Source organism: Stenella coeruleoalba, assembly GCF_951394435.1.
Source record: "Stenella coeruleoalba genome assembly, chromosome: 19".
In the NCBI taxonomy this organism is placed as follows: Eukaryota; Metazoa; Chordata; class Mammalia; order Artiodactyla; family Delphinidae; genus Stenella; species Stenella coeruleoalba.
The window spans coordinates 49,284,771-49,304,238 of record NC_137165.1 but is presented as its reverse complement, the minus strand read 5'-3'; the positions used below and the strand labels follow the sequence as shown (position 1 = coordinate 49,304,238).

Genomic DNA, 19,468 nt, shown 5'->3' with positions numbered 1-19,468 from the left:
TGCGCGTGCGCGCACTCGAGACGGCAGGCGGAAGCGGAAGTCGGGGGCGCGCCGGCTCGCAGCGGGGAGAGCTGCGGCGTCAGGTCGGGTTCCTGGGTCGCCATGGGGCGCGGCAGCGGCACCTTCGAGCGTCTCCTAGGTAACGCGGCCCCCGCCCCCGGAGCGAAAGCCCCTGGGCCCCAGCGCTCCGGGGCGACCGCCGTGCCACCCGGGCCCTGGGCGGGCGCGCAGGCGACGCAGGGCCGGCGGTCCGGGGCGCGGCCCCGGCGCCGGCCGAGTAAAGGAGGGTCCGCGTAGGAGACGGGCCAGGAGCCTTGGGGAAACGACCACCAGCGTCTGGCCGAACAGGCCTCACGTCCTGAGTCACGAAAACGGGTGACTCAGTGAAATAGTAAAATCTCAGTAGACTCTCCATACCGAAACCTAGGTTGCATGGGATTTGGGAGTTCTGACACATACATGGGCCCCAGAGGGTGGAGCCAGCAATGTCCTCTGTAGGTCCTGCCAAGCTCTTTGGAGCGCTGCTTCCCCAGGGACCCAGACCTGCGCCCTGTGTCCCCACTGGGCTCCCGGAAGCGCCCAGGGCTAGGAAGGCGTTTCCTCTGTTTTCTGGGGTGGATAGCTGATCCTTCTGAGCCTCCTGGAGGTCACAGATTTTAGGAAGGAAAATCGATTTTTATGGGCGAGCCCCCACCACTCCATGAAACCGTGTGTGCTCTGTGTTTGGGATCGGTGCTCTGGGTACTGGAATGGTCAACCCGAGCCTGCCCTTCTTGTTCCTTGAATATGGTTTCAGAGGGACCTCAGATGAGGCGCCTTTCTTGCTCATTGAACATACAGGCCGAGGAGCTCAGCTTATGAGGTTGTTCAGGCCTTCAGTGGTTAGTCCAGAAGTTACTCCCAGATCCATGTTGACCATTTGTACAACTCCAGGGAAGATGGTACTGGCTGGGCTGGAGAGCAACCCCTGAGCAGCACATCTGTCTGTCTGAGGCCACAGCGACATAGACTAGAGGTGGTAGCTGGAGAATCCTTGGCGGGTCGATCCTGTCTGCGCCTCACAAAACACGTGAAACAGAGCACTGGGGTCTCTGCTGCATGCCTCTCCAGCCATGCCTCAGCTGAGACCTAATCAAATAGGTTAAGCTTCTGAAAAACCAGGGACTCTGAGGGATGAGGCAGCAGAGTTCTCTTTGTTGAGAAACAGCTGAGTATAGTGTTGAATTCTGGCTTTGCCCCAGCAAGCTTTGTGACTTCAGGCAGTGACCTCACCTCTCTGTTTCAGTTTCTCTGTCTTCAGAGAAGGTGGAAATACCACCTAACTCTTAAGGTTGTGTGAGAATTGAGTGAGTTCACGTAAAAATGTTTGGAACAGCACTTGGCACGTAAAAAGCTCACAACAGCGTTCTCCATTGTTATTTTCCAACCTGTTTGTCTGTCTTTCAGGAAGGACAGTGCTTTCATGGTTATTGTCAGGTGTCAGGAGCATTTTCAGTAGTTTTCTGTTTGGTCCAAATGTCTAAAATGGGAAGGGGGCAGTCCTTCCTGCCTGTTGCTGAGGTGGGGGGCCACCTGGGGAATTACAGAGCAGGATGAGCCCCTGTAATGGTGAGTTTCTGTCTTAGACAAAGCGACCAGCCAACTTCTTCTGGAGACCGACTGGGAGTCCATCCTCCAGATCTGTGACCTGATCCGCCAGGGGGACACGCAGTAAGTGCTCCCTCAAAAGCAATGGGGTGGCCACCCCGTGGACTAGGGTTGCTTGGTGTCCGCTCATCTTCCAAGATCCTGCCCGGATGGAAGCCAACCGTGTGAGGCCCTGGTGGAGGACTGTGTGGTCTGTGTGCTGGGGTTTTTGAGATCTTGGGACGATTAAAGGACTTTCTCTGTACAGCTTGGGAGGGCACAGTTACCTGGACATTTGCCTGGGGGGTGTCTCAGGGACCAGATGGTGGGTGGGCTTTTCTCAGTCTTAGAGGCTGTTTTCTTTCTCTTTTTCTCTTTCTGCTTTTATCAATGCCTTTTTCTGTCAGAGCAAAATATGCAGTGAGCTCCATTAAGAAGAAAGTCAATGACAAGAATCCCCACGTGGCCTTGTATGCCCTAGAGGTAATCAGACCCTGTACGCCAGGTGGCACTGGTGGGGATAGCAGGGATGGGCACACCGCCAGAAGTGGAGGCACTGGGGCCGTGGGGCAGGACTGGGAGCAATGCCTCAGCTGTTCCACCTGAGGCTGACATGTGTGGGCCCTGAGGTTGACTCCAGTGTCTGTCCCTGGTGATAAAACACAGAGTTAGAAGAAGCAGGTGTACCCCTGGCTGCTTCCTGCCTCAGAGGCTGTAACGCGGGCTTTCTTGTCCGGCTGGGTGGCCTGAGGGCCCTGTTGAGGCCTGCCTTCTTGTGGGGAGGTGGGCCCGTCCAGGACGGGGAGTTCCTGCCCTGACCAGAGACTTAAGTCTACCCTACCTTGGGGCCTGCAGGTCATGGAGTCCGTGGTGAAGAACTGTGGCCAGACGGTTCATGATGAGGTGGCGAACAAGCAGACCATGGAGGAGCTGAAGGAGCTGCTGAAGGTGGGCACTCTGTGGGGAGCAGGGAGGCCCAGACTGGGGTGCGCCACCACACGGGCTTCTTGGGGCTTTGCTGGTGGGAACAGTGCCAGGTGCTGGAGGGCTGGAAGGCGAGCGTTCGTGGTCCCTGCCTTGTGAGGTCAGGCCTTCCCAGAAGTCAGCGGGGCTGCATCTGGGGGTGTGGAGGAGACCCCACTCCTCCTGCAAAGTTGGGAAGGCTTCCTGGGGGGCAGGAGCTGAGTCTTGAAGGGCAGGGGATGCTCACTGAGCAGTGGAGAAGGTGGGGAGGGAGCTGTGTGCCATGGGCAGAGGTTGTAAGTGGAGGCCTGGGGTCCCCAAAGGCTCGGGTAGAATTCTGAGCAGGGAGGCACATGAGTGCTTGTGGAGGGAGAGTTAGGGAACAGCAACAGCAGAGCAGGGACGCCAGGGCAGTGGGTTTTACACGCCCCCCGGCCCCCCGTGGGTGAGGGGCATCCCACGGAGCTGAGGGTGTGGGTGCCCTAGGTGGCAACCAGGGAGTGAAGCCCCAGCACCAACTCCGCCGCCACTGTGGCCTGGGCCCTTTGGGGGCCTGTGGGCCTCACAGCCAGGAGCCCGACTGGGGCTGAGCTGACGGCGGGGCTTCTCCAAAGCCCTGACTAGTGACTTGGCCAGCCCCTGCTCTGGCCTGGGTGACAGCAGAGGAGTTAGAACCCGCCCTCCTTGTCCTGGCACAATCGTGTCCTGTTCACACTGTACATGGTCTGAGTCCTCACAGGGGCAGGGCTACCGGAAAGGGGTCCGCTGACCAGACCCCGATTACAGGGGAGAGTGGGAGCCCTGGCGCGTGAGCTGTGCTTGGTGTCTTGAAGCAGCTTCCTTGACCCGCCATCCTGAGCATCGTGTGTGGACAGGCTCCTGAGAGAGCTCTAGAAATGTGCTTGTCTGTGCTTCAGCTTGGTGGTGGTGGTGGCTCTGTATGTGGGGAACTTTCTGGAGCCACTCCCCCGCCTGCCCGCGCTGCCTATGACTGGAAGGAGGGGGCCAGCCGACCGTGCATCTGCTTCCTCAGCCCAGGCCTGATTGGCTCTGCCTGTCAGAGGCTGGCCTTAGCTGGCAACAGAGTGGGTTACAGGCTGAGGAGCTCGCTAGGCAGTCAGTGTCCTGTAGGGCACGGTGATGGGGTGGGGAGAGGCAGGTAGTTACGGGGCAGTAGGGGTTTGAGAGCCTCCACCTGAGGGATGCGCAGCTTCACCTAGGCGGTTAAAGATAAGTCCAGGTCCTGAGTGGGCAGACAGGTGCAATGGATTTGTCCTTGGGGACAGGGCTTCCTAAAGTAGGCCTGGGTCTGGGGAGTGGGTCACTACATGGCCCTGGTGCCCCACTTGGGGGACCCGCCCCACCTCTGCCAGCCCCAGTTGCTCGGAGTGTTGGGGTCTTGCCAGCTGCTTTTTCGTGCCGAGATGTCTCTTTGGCACCTGCCTCTCCCAAGGTTCTTATCTTCTTTCCTCCCTTCTCCACAGAGGCAGGTGGAAGTAAACGTCCGAAACAAGATCCTGTACCTGATTCAGGCCTGGGCGCATGCATTCCGGAACGAGCCCAAATACAAGGTCGTTCAGGACACGTACCAGATCATGAAGGTGGAAGGTGAGTCAGGGTAGTGGGGAGCAGCAGGGTCCAGCGCCAGGCCTGGGACATGCCACCAGGAGGTGAGGGGCTGCCCTGCACAAGGCGGGCCCAAGGGTGGCTGTGCCCGCCCCGTGCGCAGTGGGGGAAGCACTGTGCTCTGGGCACAGCGGAAACTCCTAGAGAGTTGTAAGTGGGGGTGTGGCAGCTGAGGTGTGCTTCTTAAGGCCCACCGCGCGTTCCTCCCGGCTGTTGCGGTGCCAGCGGAGAGGTGGTGGGCTTTGGCAAGGAGGGCGGTGGATTCAGGCCTTGTTTGGAGGATTTGTTGGTGCTCTCACCAGGCATGGAATGAGAGGACTGGGCTGGGGCCTCTCCCACCTGTGCTGTGGCGGGGGAGGGCAGGTCCTCTGGCCCTGAAGATGAGGCATGGAGTGGGAGCGGGGGCAGCGCCTGCTGGCCGCGGGGTGGGCAGGACCGTGCAGACACTATGTGATGAGGTCGGTGAGCTGGCCTCAAGCTCCCAATCCCTGGACCTTATACACGAGAGAGAACGCGCAAAGCTTTACGGGGGGGAATTCCCTGCCGATTCAGTGGTTAAGATTCCAGGCTTTCACTGCTGGGGGCCTGGGTGGACCCCTGGTTGGGGAACTAAGATCCCCATAAGCCACACGGCATGGCCAAAAACAAAAACAAAGCTTTCATGGGATTCCCAAGGGGTCCATGTCTCAAAAAACAGCTTAGGAACTCCAACTTTTAAGAGCTCTGGGAAGCATGCCTGGCTGGGGTGCGGGACCAGGAGCCAGATGGACTGGGGAATGTCTATGAGGCCTTGATGAGGTGGGAGCAATGCCTGGCTCTGTGTGTGGTCCCCAGGACAGAGCGGCCTGTGGGGAGCCACCCCAGCTGGGGGGCGGGCCGGCTGAGCTGTGCCCCAAGGCGCCCTTGCCCAGTGTGGGGTCACCGTGCCTTCTGCCCCGGGGCTCTGGGCTCTTCTGTCTGTTTGGGGAGGCAGATGCCAAGAGCTAGGATGCAGCTCTGGAGGCCTCAGGGCAGATGGGTTCGGGCAGGTGAGGCTATGGGCCTCGCCCACTAGGCAGCACTTGGCGGTAACAGCGGCCTCCTTTCTCCAGGACACGTCTTCCCGGAGTTCAAGGAGAGCGATGCCATGTTTGCGGCGGAGAGAGTGAGTTCACGGGGTGCTGGAGGTCTAGGAGTTAGGCTGCTGTGAGAAGGCAGAAGGGAAGCCCTGGGATCTGGGCTTGTTGGCAGCAGGTGAGCTGCTGATCTGTCTCAAGAACGAGAAAGCTTGACTTTTTTCAGTAGAATATGCAGCTGTGTCTGCAGGTCGAGACAGGAACCAGTTCAAGGTGCCTTCGGGCTGTGGTTCCCACAGCCGTGAAGACAAATACTTAGATATCCCCAAAGCTGTGGGAAGGAAGTCTTGCTGTAAGGTCTTTAGAAAGAAAGGAAGACTGTTTTGGAGGGGGATCCTTCCTCGAGTCATGCCTGCAGTGAGTTGGCTCCAGTCCCTTGCACACACCTGTGGGAAGCGGGGATCGGCAGGGAGGGCAGGGACTATGTGACCCGACTCTGCCTGTCCCCAGGCCCCCGACTGGGTGGATGCTGAGGAGTGCCACCGGTGCCGAGTGCAGTTCGGGGTCATGACCCGCAAGGTGAGTGCACCCGCCTTGGGGAGGGACCTGGCTCCACGCCTGGCCGGGGCAGACCCCAGGCCACCTGCTGTCATCACAAGGCCACCGCACCCACGCACGGGCCTTTCTGTCTTGGCTGGGACCTGGCAGTGTAGGGAGTGTGGTCACCTAGGGTTGGTGTCTGATGGTCAGTGCTGTCAGGGGAAGTTCGGGCAAGGCTGCACCCCTCTGGGAACGGGAGTATACCCCACGCCCGGGGCTGGGGGTTTGGGTCTGCGTTGCCTCGGCCAATAGCCCCTTGGCCAAGTCTCCTCAGCTGACTTGGCCTGTGCAGCTTGGACCCTCCCTCTTCCCACCGAAGCCCAGGCTGGCCATGGCAAAGGCTGGGGCCTGGGGCATCTGAGCAGACTCACCGGACTCACCGTCCAGCAAAACTCGTTTATCGGGACAACTCATGCATGTTTTTTGTGAATTTTTCTTCGTAATTTGACTTCTTTTCCTCAAAGTGGAGGCTACAGTTGAGAGCTTGCAAGTGCACCCTGTTCCCCCAGGGCCTTTGTGGCCTCCTGGGCTTGCCTTCTGCCCACCCTGGCCTGGGAGACCTGGTCTGGCGCGTCCTGCAGTGGGCGGTGCTGGGCGGGGGGTGGGCGTGAGGGGTGGCCGGCCAGGCTGCCCTGACCTGTCCCGTGTCGCAGCACCACTGCCGGGCATGCGGCCAGATCTTCTGCGGCAAATGCTCCTCCAAGTATTCCACCATCCCCAAGTTTGGCATCGAGAAGGAGGTGCGTGTGTGCGAGCCCTGCTACGAGCAGCTCAACAAGTAAGTCCCCTTGGACACTGAGCGGAGCCAGCTTCTACCTTGGTAATCGGGGGCGGGCGAAGGAGGCGGGGGGAGCGGCAGACTTGGACAGAGCCCAGCAGGGCCCCCGGCTCTGAGACCTGCTAGCTAATTGCTCAGGTTTCTTTTTGTAACGTCTTAGTTTGGGAGTGACACTTAGAGAAGAGATGCAGGAACAGTCTGGAGACCACACACACACCCTGCTCCTCCCGCAGCCCGGGTCCCTCGGCCCCATTGACTCCATCACACCTGCCCTCCCCGCATCTGCCTGCGTGTCCAGACACGTACGCGTTGTGTCCCGAACCAGTTGAGAGTGAGCTGCAGGCACCCTGTCCTCCTCGCCTCGACCTCCTACGTGCGCTTCCCTGGATGAACTTTCCCCATGTGACTGCTGCCGGCTGTCGAGTTGGGGCATTTAGCATCAGCGTGGTTCTGACACCTACTGCCCAGTCCCTGTCCAGGGTTCCCGTGTCCCAGTAACATCCTGCGGCGGTTTTGTCCTGTCAGGACCCAGCCACCACATCAGTTTCCTAACCCAGCATGTTTTATTTGCTTCATTTTTTGTGACGAGGACGTCGCTGAGGGGCCTAGGCCGTTGTGGCACATCCCTAGGTTTGGGTCCAAGGTTTCCTCGTGGTTAGAGACAGGTTCTGGCCTGGGAGCCTGTGCTGTCCATCTGTCCCAGCATCAGTGATGGAATCTGATCCCTTGGTGAAGTGGTGTCTGCAGGCTGCTCCACCAGGAGGTCCTTTTCTGTGGAAAGCCGGAGCCAGGCGGGTGTTTGAGCCCCATTTGCAGGAGGGGGAGCTGTAGCTGAGGCCAGTGACTTACCCAGGGCTCCACAGCCCAGAGGTGACAGCTGGTTTGAGGGTCCAGCTTTTCTCTGGAATGTGGTCTGTGGAACCCCCGTCTTCCTTCTGTGGGGACGTCAGAGGGAAGCCCCAGGCTGTGTCCTGAGAACTTGTGGGGGGCCAGGGGTACAGTGCCCGATAACGTACAGCGTCCTGTCTCCTCCAGGAAAGCGGAGGGAAAGGCTGCCTCGACGACGGAGCTGCCCCCGGAGTACCTGACCAGCCCCCTGTCGCAGCAGTCCCAGGTACTGCCCGGGCCTGCGGGGGCGCCTCAGCCCTGGGCCCGGCTCACCCTGCCCTGCCATCCTCAGCTGCCCCCGAAGAGGGATGAGACGGCCCTGCAAGAGGAAGAGGAGCTGCAGCTGGCCCTGGCCCTGTCGCAGTCCGAGGCCGAAGAGAAGGAGAGGATGGTGAGCCGGGGGTGGCCTCACTGAGTCTGGGGCTGCCAGGGGAGTCCGGGGGCACCCTCGCGACACCCTTCTCCTGGTTCTCCTGCAGAGACAGAAGTCGGCCTATGCCGCGTACCCCAAGGCGGAGCCCACACCTGTGGCCTCGTCAGCACCCCCTGCCAGCAGCCTGTACTCTTCGCCCGTGGTGAGCGCGCCCTCCGGCTCAGCCCCACTGGCTTGGACCCCCTTCCCATGGTGGGGTGGGGAGGCGGGGGGGGGGTGCCCCAACCTAGAGGCACATGTCTCATGGGCAGGGGCAGGGTGCGGCCTGGCGCCCACGGGTCTCAGCTCCCTGGTCGGGACCCTTGTGGGATAGAGGGCACTGTAAAGGCTGGCGGTCTCACTGTCGAGACCCTGGTCTCTTTCACACCCCCAAGAGCAGGAGGAGGTGAGAACCCCTGGGGTCAAAGGGGCTTTGCGTTTTTCTGGCCTTCAGTGGGGCCGTCACAGGTCTGCTTTTTGGGGATGGACCCAGCCTCTCTTTGGCCTCAGTTCTCTTTGTAAATAGGGGGTGGGTGGCAGGTGGGAGAAAAGGTTTAGAAAGTCACTTGCAAACTCTGCAGGGCTCTGTGGGTGGGGCTGAGAGCAGCCCTGCCACCTGCCCACCTGTACCTGTGGTTCGTGGGAGGGCTGGTGGGGCACCACGCTGCGCCCTTTCTACAGTTTTGGAGCCCCTTGGGGTTCAGACAGGCTTTGGCCAGCCTCTAGGGTCCACTGTCACGGCTGCGTCATCCAGGCCTCCTGAGCGATGGCCAGGGTTGCTGCTGCTCCGGCCTATGACGCCTCACACCCCCCACATCTCCCCAGAACTCGTCGGCGCCTCTGGCTGAAGACATCGACCCCGAGGTGAGGACACCCTGTGTGTGGTGCTTTCCCCTTGCTGCCTCCTGGCCCTTGGGAGTGACCCCCTCTTGCCTGTGCAGCTCGCCCGGTACCTCAACCGGAACTACTGGGAGAAGAAGCAGGAGGAGGCTCGGAAGAGCCCCACGCCATCTGCACCGGTGCCTCTGGCAGAGCCCGCCGCCCAGCCTGGGGAGGCACACACAGTCCCTGCCAGTGTGGAGGTAAGGGGGCTGCTCTCAGGCTCCTGGCCATGGTCCCTTGGGAGGGGGCTGCCAGGACAGGCCAGGGGCGGAGTCCCAGTCACTCTCTGGTGTTTTCCAGACTTCCCTCCCGGAGACAGACCCTCAACCTGTAAATCCGGCCGGAGGCCCCTTTAGTGAGGTAAGCCATGGCTCCCTCCTCAGGCTGGGGGCATACTTGGCCTCCCGGAGCGCAGTGTGCTAGGCCCTGCCCAGGCATCTATCAGGAGGGCCGAGCTGTGTCCTCAGTGACCTCCTGGAGGCAGGCCATTGCAGCTCATGGCTCTCCGTTGAACCTCACTGGGCTGGCTGTGGGCCAGAGCTCGGCTACTCGCGGCCTACCCTGAATGGATTGGAATATTCTGGGGCTCTGTACTTTGGTGCCCAGGGGAATACGAGGCTAGAGCCAGGACAGCCTTGTCTCGGCCACACTGCGTCTCTGGGTAAAACCCAAGCCTCCCTGGGCCTTAGTTTCCTCACGTGTGAACCGGGTGCTGAGGGTGCCCCTTGCAGACCCACCGGGAGGACCAAGTCAGATGTGCAGCAGGTTCGGAGCTCAGCGGCCAGATGGTGGGTCCCTGCCCCTGCTCGGGGACCTGGGGGCGAAGGAGGCACTCAGCCAGACCCCCTGTGCCCCGGCAGCAATACCAGAATGGGGAGTCGGAGGAGAGCCACGCACAGTTCCTGAAAGCCCTGCAGAATGCCGTCACCACCTTTGTCAACCGCATGAAGAGCAACCACGTGCGGGGCCGCAGCATCACCAACGACTCAGCCGTGCTGTCCCTTTTCCAGTCCATCAACGGCATGCACCCCCAGCTGCTCGAGCTGCTCAACCAGCTGGATGAGCGCAGGCGTAGGTGCCGCACACACCCTCCCGGGCGTCCCTCCGGGGCTACGGGGGCTCCCGTCAGGGGCCGGCCACATCCCCTCGGGGCAGTGGGTGCCCTCCACCAGGCGTCATCAGGCCTGGGGTCGTGTGGGCAGGGCTGCCCTGAGGGACCTTGGGTTCTACAAGAAATAGTCCCAGTGGCAGGAAACGTCCCACTGAGCGCCGGACAGTCAGCTGGAGGAAGTGTGTGCGTGCGTGCGTGCTTGCCCACCCACCCTGGAGCCCTTATGCCAGCTGTGCCCTGTTGACAAGCGCTCAGCTGGGGAGCCATTGCCAAGGCCCCCGCTCTGCCCTCTCCCCACAGTGTACTACGAGGGGCTGCAGGACAAGCTGGCGCAGATCCGTGACGCCCGGGGGGCACTCAGTGCCCTGCGGGAGGAGCACCGGGAGAAGCTGCGCCGCGCAGCCGAGGAGGCCGAGCGCCAGCGCCAGATCCAGCTGGCCCAGAAGCTGGAGATCATGCGGCAGAAGAAGCAGGTGCGGCAGCGGCGGCCCAGCCCTGGGGGTGTGGGGGGCAAAGCCAGCACTGACGGCTGCCTCATGGCCCACAGGAGTACCTGGAGGTGCAGCGGCAGCTGGCCATCCAGCGCCTGCAGGAGCAGGAGAAGGAGCGGCAGATGCGCCTGGAGCAGCAGAAGCAGACCATCCAGATGCGGGCCCAGATGCCAGCCTTCTCCCTGCCCTATGCCCAGGCACGTGCCTGCCACACGTCCCACTCCCTCCAGGCACCCTGGTAACTGAGAACTGCCCTGAAAGCCGTCTCTCTATCCCCAGCTCCAGGCCATGCCTGCAGCGGGGGGCGTGCTGTACCAGCCCTCTGGCCCAGCAAGCTTTGCGGGGACCTTCAGCCCAGCGGGCTCAGTGGAGGGCTCTCCCATGCACACCATGTACATGAGCCAGCCGGCCCCAGCCACCAGCGGCCCCTACCCCAGCATGCCTGGGGCCGCAGCAGGTAACGGGGTGGGGGTGGGGCGGACGGGCGGAGGGCCGACAGCCCAGATGAGCCCCGGACCCTATCCCTTTCTTCTTTTATTATTTCAGTGTGATTTCAGAGTTACAAAACAGTTGGCAGAATGGTACAAAGAATTTTTCAGATTCCCAGACATTTCCTTGTCAGCACTTGCCCTCTCCACACACACTTTTTCTTCTGACCCGATTTAGGGTGCATGGCAGGTGTGACGCCTTTCACTCCTAGAGGCCTCGGTGCATTTGCTAAACCAGGATGCTCCCCACGGCCTGGGTACAGATGCCGGAACAAGGGCTCTGAGGCCGTGTTGTGACTGTGTCCATAGCCGGCTCAGCTCCCACAGAGTCCCAGTACCCCGTTCGTGACAACAGGAAACCCGTCACATGTTTAGCTGTCCTGCTTCTCTCACCTCCTTTAATCTAGAATGTTTCTTGGTCTGCCCTGGCATTCTGTGACACTGACTTCCCAAAGAGCACTGGCCCGTCATCTTGCAGACAACCCCTGTTTGGGTGTCACTGGTCTTCGGAGAGTGTGACATTCTGGGGGTCCTTTGCTATCTTTGTTGATTTCACTTACTTTCGTTTCGTGAGAATGTGAAACACAAACTTGGTTCCAAAAGTCATAAAGAGAAGGAAAGGTCAGAAGAGGGCCCCCACCGTCCTCGCCACTTCGGGGTGGTGAGCTCTTTCCTCTTTTCCTCCAGATCCCAGCATGGTAAGCGCTTACATGTACACAGCAGGGGCCGCTGGCACGCAGGCAGCCCCTCAGGGCCCCACCGGGCCCACCACCAGCCCAGCCTACTCATCCTACCAGCCCACTCCCACGCAGGGCTATCAGGTAGGTGGGAAGGCCGCCCCCTCCCCTACAAGGCCACTGGGGCAACTGGGCTCAGCCTTCTTCCATTGCCTCCTCCCCTCCATAGAACGTGGCTTCCCAGGCCCCGCAGAGCCTCCCGGCCATCTCCCAGCCTCCACAGTCCAGCACCATGGGCTACATGGGGAGCCAGTCAGTGTCCATGGGCTACCAGCCTTACGGCATGCAGGTGAGAGGTTGTGGGGGCATCGGGTGGCGGCAGTGCTGGGCAGGCTCCACTCTCTGCTCATCGCCCCACGTCCCCTCCACTGCCCTCTCCTCGCTGGTTGGTGTTTATCTGGTTACAGAGCTCCTTTCTCAGTGTGGGGTTGTTTTATCCTCCACAGAATCTCATGCCCACCCTCCCCGGCCAAGACGCACCTCTGCCGCCCCCGCAGCAGCCCTACATCTCGGGGCAGCAGCCCGTGTACCCGCAGGTGAGCCTCTCCCGGGGCCAACACCATGGGTCATGACGGGGGACAGGTTTTGCTGTGGACCCCCCTCAGCAGCGGGGCTGCCCTGGGAAGTGCAGCCAGTGTGGGGCAGGACGGCTGCTCTGCGGGCAGGACCAGGACAGACACTTAGCAACACCTACAGGTGCCAAACCACGCATTTACTAAAAAGCCCAAGGTCACATCATCTCCGGTCCACAGACATGAATCGGGAACACCTGGGGTCTGGGCTCTGCTGGGGACAGGAAGAGTGCAGGGAGTCGGGAGGGTGGGCTCGAGGGGCCTGAGTACCAGGGCAAGGCTGGGATGTGGCATGTTCTGGAGAGGAGCCGGTATAGGGTGGGGTGGCTGGGGCCTGGAGAGGGAGGACAGACCGATGGGCCATGTGTCCCCCCCCCAACAGATGGCGCCCTCTAGCGGCCCTCCCCAGCAGCAGCCCCCAGTGGCCCAGCAGCCGCCGCCACAGGGGCCGCCGCCACAGGGCAGCGAAGCCCAGCTCATCTCGTTTGACTGACCACGGCTGGGAGCTCCCCATCCAGAGTAACACTACGGTTCTCCAAAACCACCGCCTCCGTCTCTAACTAGCGTCGTCCTTCTGCCTCGTTCTCTCCCCTCTGCGTGTAGTGTCCCTGCTCTGCACGGGCAGGGTGACCCTTCACCCTGGCCCTTTTCCATCTTTGTCCTCACCTGCTGGCTTCTCGTCCCCCCCCAGGCCCCATCCTTGTCCCTGTCTTCTTGAGTTGGTGTCTGGCTCCTCTCCCCAGGGCTGGGCCTCGGCGGGGAGGGTGGTAGGGAAGGACTTTCTCTGAGAGGAAGCCCCCAGCCCAGCACGTCGGGTCCCGAGAGGGCCAGGTGGAGTGGGGTCTCTGCCCCACACAGCTCATGCCCTCCCGTTCCCACCCAGGACACCTTAGGGCCTGTGGCCTGTGACTAGCGTGAGTGCTCCCCAGAGTCCTCCCCTGCAGGCTGTCAGCAGGGGTGCTCTGGCCCTCACAGGAAGGGTGGGGCCTGTCTCCAGCTTCTCTGCTTCTGAGCCGTCATCTCATCCAGTGCCCTGAGTAGACAGAATGGAACAGTGATAATAAAATGTCTTTCAACAAGTATTCGGGTGTCTGCACAGAGAGGTGCTGAGCAGCTGGTCCAGCTGTGGACAGGGGTGTATAAGGTGCCTCCCCACAGGCCAGCTGCCTCTCGCCCCAGGCCCAGCTCCACAGGAGTCTCAACTGGTAGATGCTGCTCTGCCTTGAGATCTGCTGTTTTCCTCCCTGAGACTGAGCACTGAGGAGCTGTCCTCTCTCCACCCAGCCCTGTGCTGCCCTGACGCCAGTCTGAGTCTGGGATGCCAGTTGAGAGTCGTAGCCTAGAAGAAAACATTTAAGACAACGCAGACTCGCAGCCTCTTGCATTCAGGATTCGGAACATTTCACAGACTTTGGACAGACCTCTTGGGTGACCCCCATTTTAGCTTGTCTGCGAAGGAATGGACTAGTTTAATAGGCACAGAGCTCACGTCAAAGGAATGGCCAGAATCACAGAGGTGCTGGGCCGAGAGCAGCGCTGTCTCCTGGCTCTGATCTAAAGTCAGGGCTGTTCTGCCTGGGCTCTTAGGAAATCATCTGTGGCGTCTGGGACAGCAGCGAGGGGGCATGCTCTCTGTTGCATCTAAAGAGGAAAGGCCCCAGGACCTGAAGGGCTTGGGATACCCCATGTGCCAGATGTTTAGGAGCTGGACTAAGGCAGGGATGCAGAGGCTTCTGGCAGGTGGAGACAGAGCCCAGGCTTACAAATGCTCTTCTCCCAGGACCCCGTCTGACCCCTTCCGGGCTCAATCACAACCCTTAGCAGACGCTGTAAGCCGAGTCCCGAGCTCCCTGCGGGTCTGGTCCAGGCGGAGGGCGGCGGCCTGGCTTCCAGGGTGGCCAGGACGGAAGGACAAAAGGTGCGCCCGTGCTGGCCGGAAAGGCAGCCGTTTAGGTACAGGAGGAAACCGAGGAGAAGGCGGCCCAGAGGGTAGGGGCGCTCCTGCCGCCAGGTGACCACAGGCCACGGACAGCCGGACCCCCGGGGCGAAGCTACCCAGGAAGGGAACTGGGGACCCTCGAGCCCGCCCTGCGGTAGCGCAAACTTCACGAGCCCGGGCTCGGGTGCAGGCATTACTGTGCCGTCCAATAGGGCCAAGTCCCGGCCGGTCGTCCCTAGTGGGACTGCCCGGGGGTCCAGCCCGACTCGGACGGAACCCACGCCGTGGCTCAGCCTTCTCTGGGCTTCATTCACCCCCCGGGGCGGAGAGCCCGGGCCAGCCGCTGTCCGGCCGCCACCACAGAGTTGTCTGCGCCTGTCCCGTCCATCGTCTTCGGGGTAACCTGGGAGCGAGAGGAGGCAAGTCGAGGTGAGAGCGTCCTCCTCCAGCTCGTTTCCTCGGCGGCCCTGGCGGCTAGAGCGTCCTCCCTAGCTCCTATACCCGATGGCCCTGGCGGCTAGAGCGTCCTCCCCCAGCTCCTATGCCCGATGGCCCGGGCGGCTAGAGCGTCATCCCCAACCCCTATGTTCGGCGGTCCTGGCGGCTAGAGCGTCCTCCCCCGACACCCAGCTCGCATGCTCGGCGGTCCTGGCGGCTAGAGCGCCCTCCCCACAGCGTATGCTCGACGGTCTTGGCGGCTAGAGCGTCCTCCCCCAGCGCGTATGCTCGGCGGTCCGGGCAGCTAGAGCGTCCCTCCTACTGGGAGCCGCGTGTGACCTTCTCGCTTGCGGAGCGATGCTGCCGGCGGCCGCAAGCCTTCTATGGGGGCCGTGTCTTAGGCTTCGAGCCGCCGCCCTCCGCCTCGCCAGGTACCGCAGGCCGCCGAGGGCCGGGCAGCCGGGCACTGAGGGTGCAGGTCGGGGCGGCGTCCGCGGGCGGGGGGCCACCCCGGACTCGGTGGGTCCCTACGGGGGTGGTGGGCGCGGGGCCCCCTCCTGACGATCCCCTAACCGCGGGGGCCGCCGATAGTTCCGGCGTGGCCCAGGATGACCTTGGACCGGTCCCTGATTATTTCCGAGCTTCAGTTTCCCCGGCATCACAGTGACATGGTAGGACTTCCATGAGTGGATCTGGCGTTCTGCCGCCAGGGGCCCTAGGTTCTGAAAGGCTTTGTGCCGCAAAATGCATTCAAGTAATTGCCTTACCTTTGTGGGTTGGTATAGTTCATCCAAGCCGGAAACAACGTCGTGGGTAGCGTGTCTGCATTACAGTTACGTGGGTTTCTAAGGCCCTTTGAAGAACATAAAGTAGTTGGGAAATCCCTTTCTTATCCACGTGGACCCTGGAGTCTGAGAACCTGAGTCAGGACCAAGGAGCTAGATCTTCTGAGCTCATGGCACCTACCTACCTGGTCCGTGTCACCTGCTTGTGCCAGGCTGATGACTCTGTTTGAATGGGGGTTAGGCAACAGGTACCTCGTGTCTGCTCCGTGCGCCTGATGAGATGCAGCAGCCATCGAGGGGGGGAGGCCCTTGCTGGTGCCCCCCTGGATAACACCCCCAAGGAGTACCCCCCCAAGATCCAGCAGCTGGTCCAGGACATTGCCAGCCTCACGCTGCTGGAGATCTCAGACCTCAACGAGCTCCTGAAGGTATCATGGCCCAGGCCGGGTAGGGAGGTCTGGGGCCCTTTCCTGGGGTATTTGGGAATTTGGTAAATTGTCCAAAGGGTGCTCCATGAATGCAAGGATCTTGCCAGGCATGTCCCTGAGCGTGTCTTGGTGTGATGGCCAGCTCCTGAAACTACCTTTCTCTGTTCCTGCAGAAAACGTTGAAGATCCAGGATGTGGGGTTCATGCCGATGGGTGGCGTGGTGCCTGGTGCTGCCCCTGCCGCAGCAGCCCCCGAGGTGAGATCAGGCTGGGGTCCCGTGCACAAAGAGGTGTTTCTCTGGTGTCCAGCTGCCGTCTTGCCTCACCTCACATAGCCAGGTTTCTCTCTTCGTCCCTCATCTGGCTTCTGCATCAACCAAACACACGCTGCGAGTCTGCGTGCGCTTTCTGGCTATGGGTGCCCCTGCAGCCTCCCTGGGACCTCCTCCCTGCCAAGGATGTGCAGGTCCCTGCCCATATGAAGACCACGTTCCTAGTAGAAGGGGAACAGCCAAAGGAGAGAAAACGAGAAAAAAAGAAATTTTATCAAACAGAACGGGGAAAAGAAAAAGGAAGAAACTTAAGAAACGGGGAGGGTTACAGTTTCAAGGAAGGCTGCAATGAGGAGGTGACTCTGAGGGAAAATTTGAGGAGTTGAGGATGACAGCGAGGCAGAGGGATGGCAGGCACGTGGGCCATAGAGCATGTCAGTCTGGAGCAGAGAGTGGGGGAGGTGAGGGGCAGCCCCATCCTCTGGATGGCTGGGGCAACTTTGGGTCTCTTTGTGGAAACCAGAAGACTTGAGTCCACAAACTAATTTTGGGTATGGTTTGGTTTGGGTTATTTGTAATTTTTGTTACAAGTCTCGAACTTGTAACAAAAGGAGGAATGATAATACAATTACCCATATATCCATCTCCCAGCCTCAATAATCGTAAAGGTTTTGCCATATTTGCTTCTCCCATCTCTTGAAGATTGAGGCAGATTTCAGATCTGTTTTGCCTCGTGTGCTGCAGCATCCATTCTGACCAGCATCCTTGCCGTGAGCTTTTTTGCACAACAAGTACAATTAGCAGGGTTTTCTATCCCAGCCCTTTCAAGTTTTGCTAATAGTTCCAGACTTTCTTTAAAACAGTCGGTTTACTCAAATCCAAACAAGGTCTGTGTGTTGCATTTGGTTGTTGGGTTTCTCAAGCCTCTTAAATCTGGGTCGCTGCCCTCAGCCCCGTCCCCCCAGCCATCACCTACTAAGGAAACCAAGTCAGGGGTCCTGTGGAACGTCCCACGTCCCAGATGTGTCTGATGGTTCCACCAGCGTCATCCACTTCTCCCTCTACTGTGAACTGGAAGGTGGCTTTACAGTCTGAACATTTGGGGCAAGGAGAGAGAGACTGTGTAACTTGTCTAAACTGGAGCACTTTTAAGAATAAAGGGGTGCTGTTAATAATTAGGCAGCAGACCCAAACCAGGACTGCCCCAGGCTGTTGGGTCATGTGGTCCTTGCTCTAGGGGCGCTGCAGTCCTCACTCGTGACAGTAGGAGCTCTGTCATGCCCGGTCGTCCCATCGTTGGTCATTTGGTGGAGCTGAAGCTGATTGTATATTTGTCATCAGTATGTAACCTTGGGCTTGGCTGACCGCTGCACCAACACTGCTTTTCTGTAGCGTTATTTTATGTGCAGAGCACTTTTGGTGTCGCTCTTCCTTGTCTCGTAAGTTACAATTTTTAAAGGACAAGGAAACTAGAGTGCTGGGTGGTGGGGACAGAAGGCAGTTTTCGAGCAGCCTCTGGAGAGATGGAGCGGAGTGGGTGAGGGAGGAAGAGCGCCCAGTTGGGCAGCCTGGGTCTACCTGGCCTGCTGTGGCCTCCCACTGGGATCGTAGGCTTTGCTGGGCAGCCGGCCTGGGCCTTGCCTTTGGGGTTACAGGACATGGTGGCCCAGGAGTGAATCTGCTTGCTTCACCCCATCCTTTCTCATCTCGCCACCCACTTCCTCCCTCCCTCCATCCCCCAGGCAGCAGAAGAAGACATCCCCAAACCAAAAGAACAGACGCATTTCACCGTCCGCCTGACAGAGGCAAAACCTGTGGACAAGGTGAAGCTGATCAAGGAAATCAAGAACTTCGTCCAGGGCATCAACCTCGTCCAGGTGAGGCTCCGTGCACCGCACAGCCCTCTCCCACCGTCACTGACAGCTCTCAGGCCTGCCCAGGCCCAGGCCAGGTTCTGACTTTGCTCTCTGGCAGGCAAAGAAGCTGGTGGAATCCCTGCCTCAGGAAATCAAAGCCAATGTGGCCAAGGCCGAGGCCGAGAAGATCAAGGCGGCCCTAGAGGCGGTGGGCGGCACCGTGGTTCTGGAGTAGCCGCCCAGAGGACTGTGGACAGGGGTCCCGGGCCCCGAGGGGGGCTCTACCTGCTCCTCGCGAAGCACCCAGGCTCAGCGGACAGAGTGGCCTCGGAGCAGAACTGGGCACCCGCACTACATGGCCAACTCCGTTCTGGGACAGATGTGGATGGACCTGCTGAGATGGAGAGGGAGGGGCAGCCACTGCCCGTTCAGCCCCAGGGAGGACTCTAGAAACTACCAAGAGTGTACATGCCCCGCTGTGGCTGCTGGGAAAAATGCATTGTCCAGGCCCTGTGTGTGGAGTTGTTTGTCAGGTGGGCACTATATGCAGGGGGCTGTCCTCTGAGATCCCACTGCAGACAGCAGCCCAGAGGCAGCACAGGGGGCTCTGGGCATTGCCTGTCCTGCTTGCAGGGGCAGCAGCTGCTGCGTGGCTGGTACCAGATCTTCACCTGGGAGCTGGTGTGGGGCGCCTGTGGAACTCCTTGCCCTTAAACTTTGGCGGTCTTCAATAGCACATGCAGCCCCTGGCCTGGGCAGGTGGGAGTGAGGTGTGTACCATAAGTGGGCACAGCAGCCCTGTGAGAGGCTGCCCAGCAGGCAGGAGGATGTGTTTTGCAACCTGCAGCAGTTGGTGTCAGCTGCTCCCTTAGAGGGGGCTCAGGGAGCTGTGTCGTGGAGCCAGGGGCGAGGTGCGAGAGGTGGCCTGGTGCCAGAGTGGTGTTTACAGATGGCCGTGGCCGCCCAAGCTTGCAGGCCCTGCCTAGTGCCCTCCTGCTCCAAGGACCCCTGTCTTCCTTCTCCTGGGGAAGCTCCATCTCAGCGGGGCCCGGGAGGGGGCGGTAGATTCCTTCCTCACTGGCCCATGGCAGGCGGCCCCTGGGGCTTTGGGCAGAGCGGGAGGGCAGGTGGCTACAGGGCATTTTGAGTGTCCACTCTGGGAAGGCACATAGTTCCTGTGACCCATGGGGGCCCACCCCTTCTGGCCTGGGTCTCCAGGTCCTACCTGGAGCCCCCTCCCTTGGCTCTGAGGGACCAGAAGGGGACACTAGGTCTGGGAATGCCACCCTCTCGGTGGGACGGCTCAGGACAGGCCCAGGAGCTGCCAGGCTCCCAGGTGGGTGTGCCCAGCATCCCCCACGCCACCTAGGTGTCCTCCTTGAGGACGTGCCCCCGGCTGGCCCTCATTGTAGGAAGGGTCCAAGGACAGGGTAGGCAGCCCCTTGACCAGAGAGCCCCACTGGCCAAGCCTGTGGCCCATGAGGTTACTGATTCGCCAGCAGCAGATCTCTGGGTGTGCCT

At 60.5% G+C, this 19,468-nt stretch overlaps 2 protein-coding genes across 2 annotated transcripts; both read left to right on the top strand.

Moving 5' to 3' along the window:
* The first annotated feature begins 30 nt into the window (after nucleotides 1-30).
* HGS (hepatocyte growth factor-regulated tyrosine kinase substrate) lies at nucleotides 31-13,524 on the top strand. Its single transcript, XM_079903589.1, has 22 exons — nucleotides 31-139; nucleotides 1,626-1,710; nucleotides 2,034-2,109; nucleotides 2,482-2,574; nucleotides 4,074-4,197; nucleotides 5,307-5,359; nucleotides 5,781-5,849; nucleotides 6,524-6,648; nucleotides 7,684-7,762; nucleotides 7,829-7,927; nucleotides 8,016-8,111; nucleotides 8,774-8,812; nucleotides 8,890-9,030; nucleotides 9,131-9,190; nucleotides 9,691-9,901; nucleotides 10,242-10,414; nucleotides 10,489-10,629; nucleotides 10,712-10,889; nucleotides 11,608-11,741; nucleotides 11,827-11,946; nucleotides 12,104-12,193; nucleotides 12,612-13,524. The coding sequence occupies exons 1-22, from the start codon at nucleotides 103-105 to the stop codon at nucleotides 12,720-12,722; spliced, it is 2,334 nt and encodes a 777-aa protein (XP_079759715.1). The 5' UTR covers nucleotides 31-102; the 3' UTR covers nucleotides 12,723-13,524.
* A 1,324-nt stretch (nucleotides 13,525-14,848) lies between these two features.
* MRPL12 (mitochondrial ribosomal protein L12) lies at nucleotides 14,849-18,610 on the top strand. Its single transcript, XM_079903604.1, has 5 exons — nucleotides 14,849-15,037; nucleotides 15,633-15,819; nucleotides 15,993-16,076; nucleotides 17,834-17,968; nucleotides 18,066-18,610. Exons 1-5 carry the CDS (start codon nucleotides 14,964-14,966, stop codon nucleotides 18,180-18,182), a joined length of 597 nt encoding a protein of 198 aa, XP_079759730.1. The 5' UTR covers nucleotides 14,849-14,963; the 3' UTR covers nucleotides 18,183-18,610.
* Nucleotides 18,611-19,468: the final 858 nt, after the last annotated feature.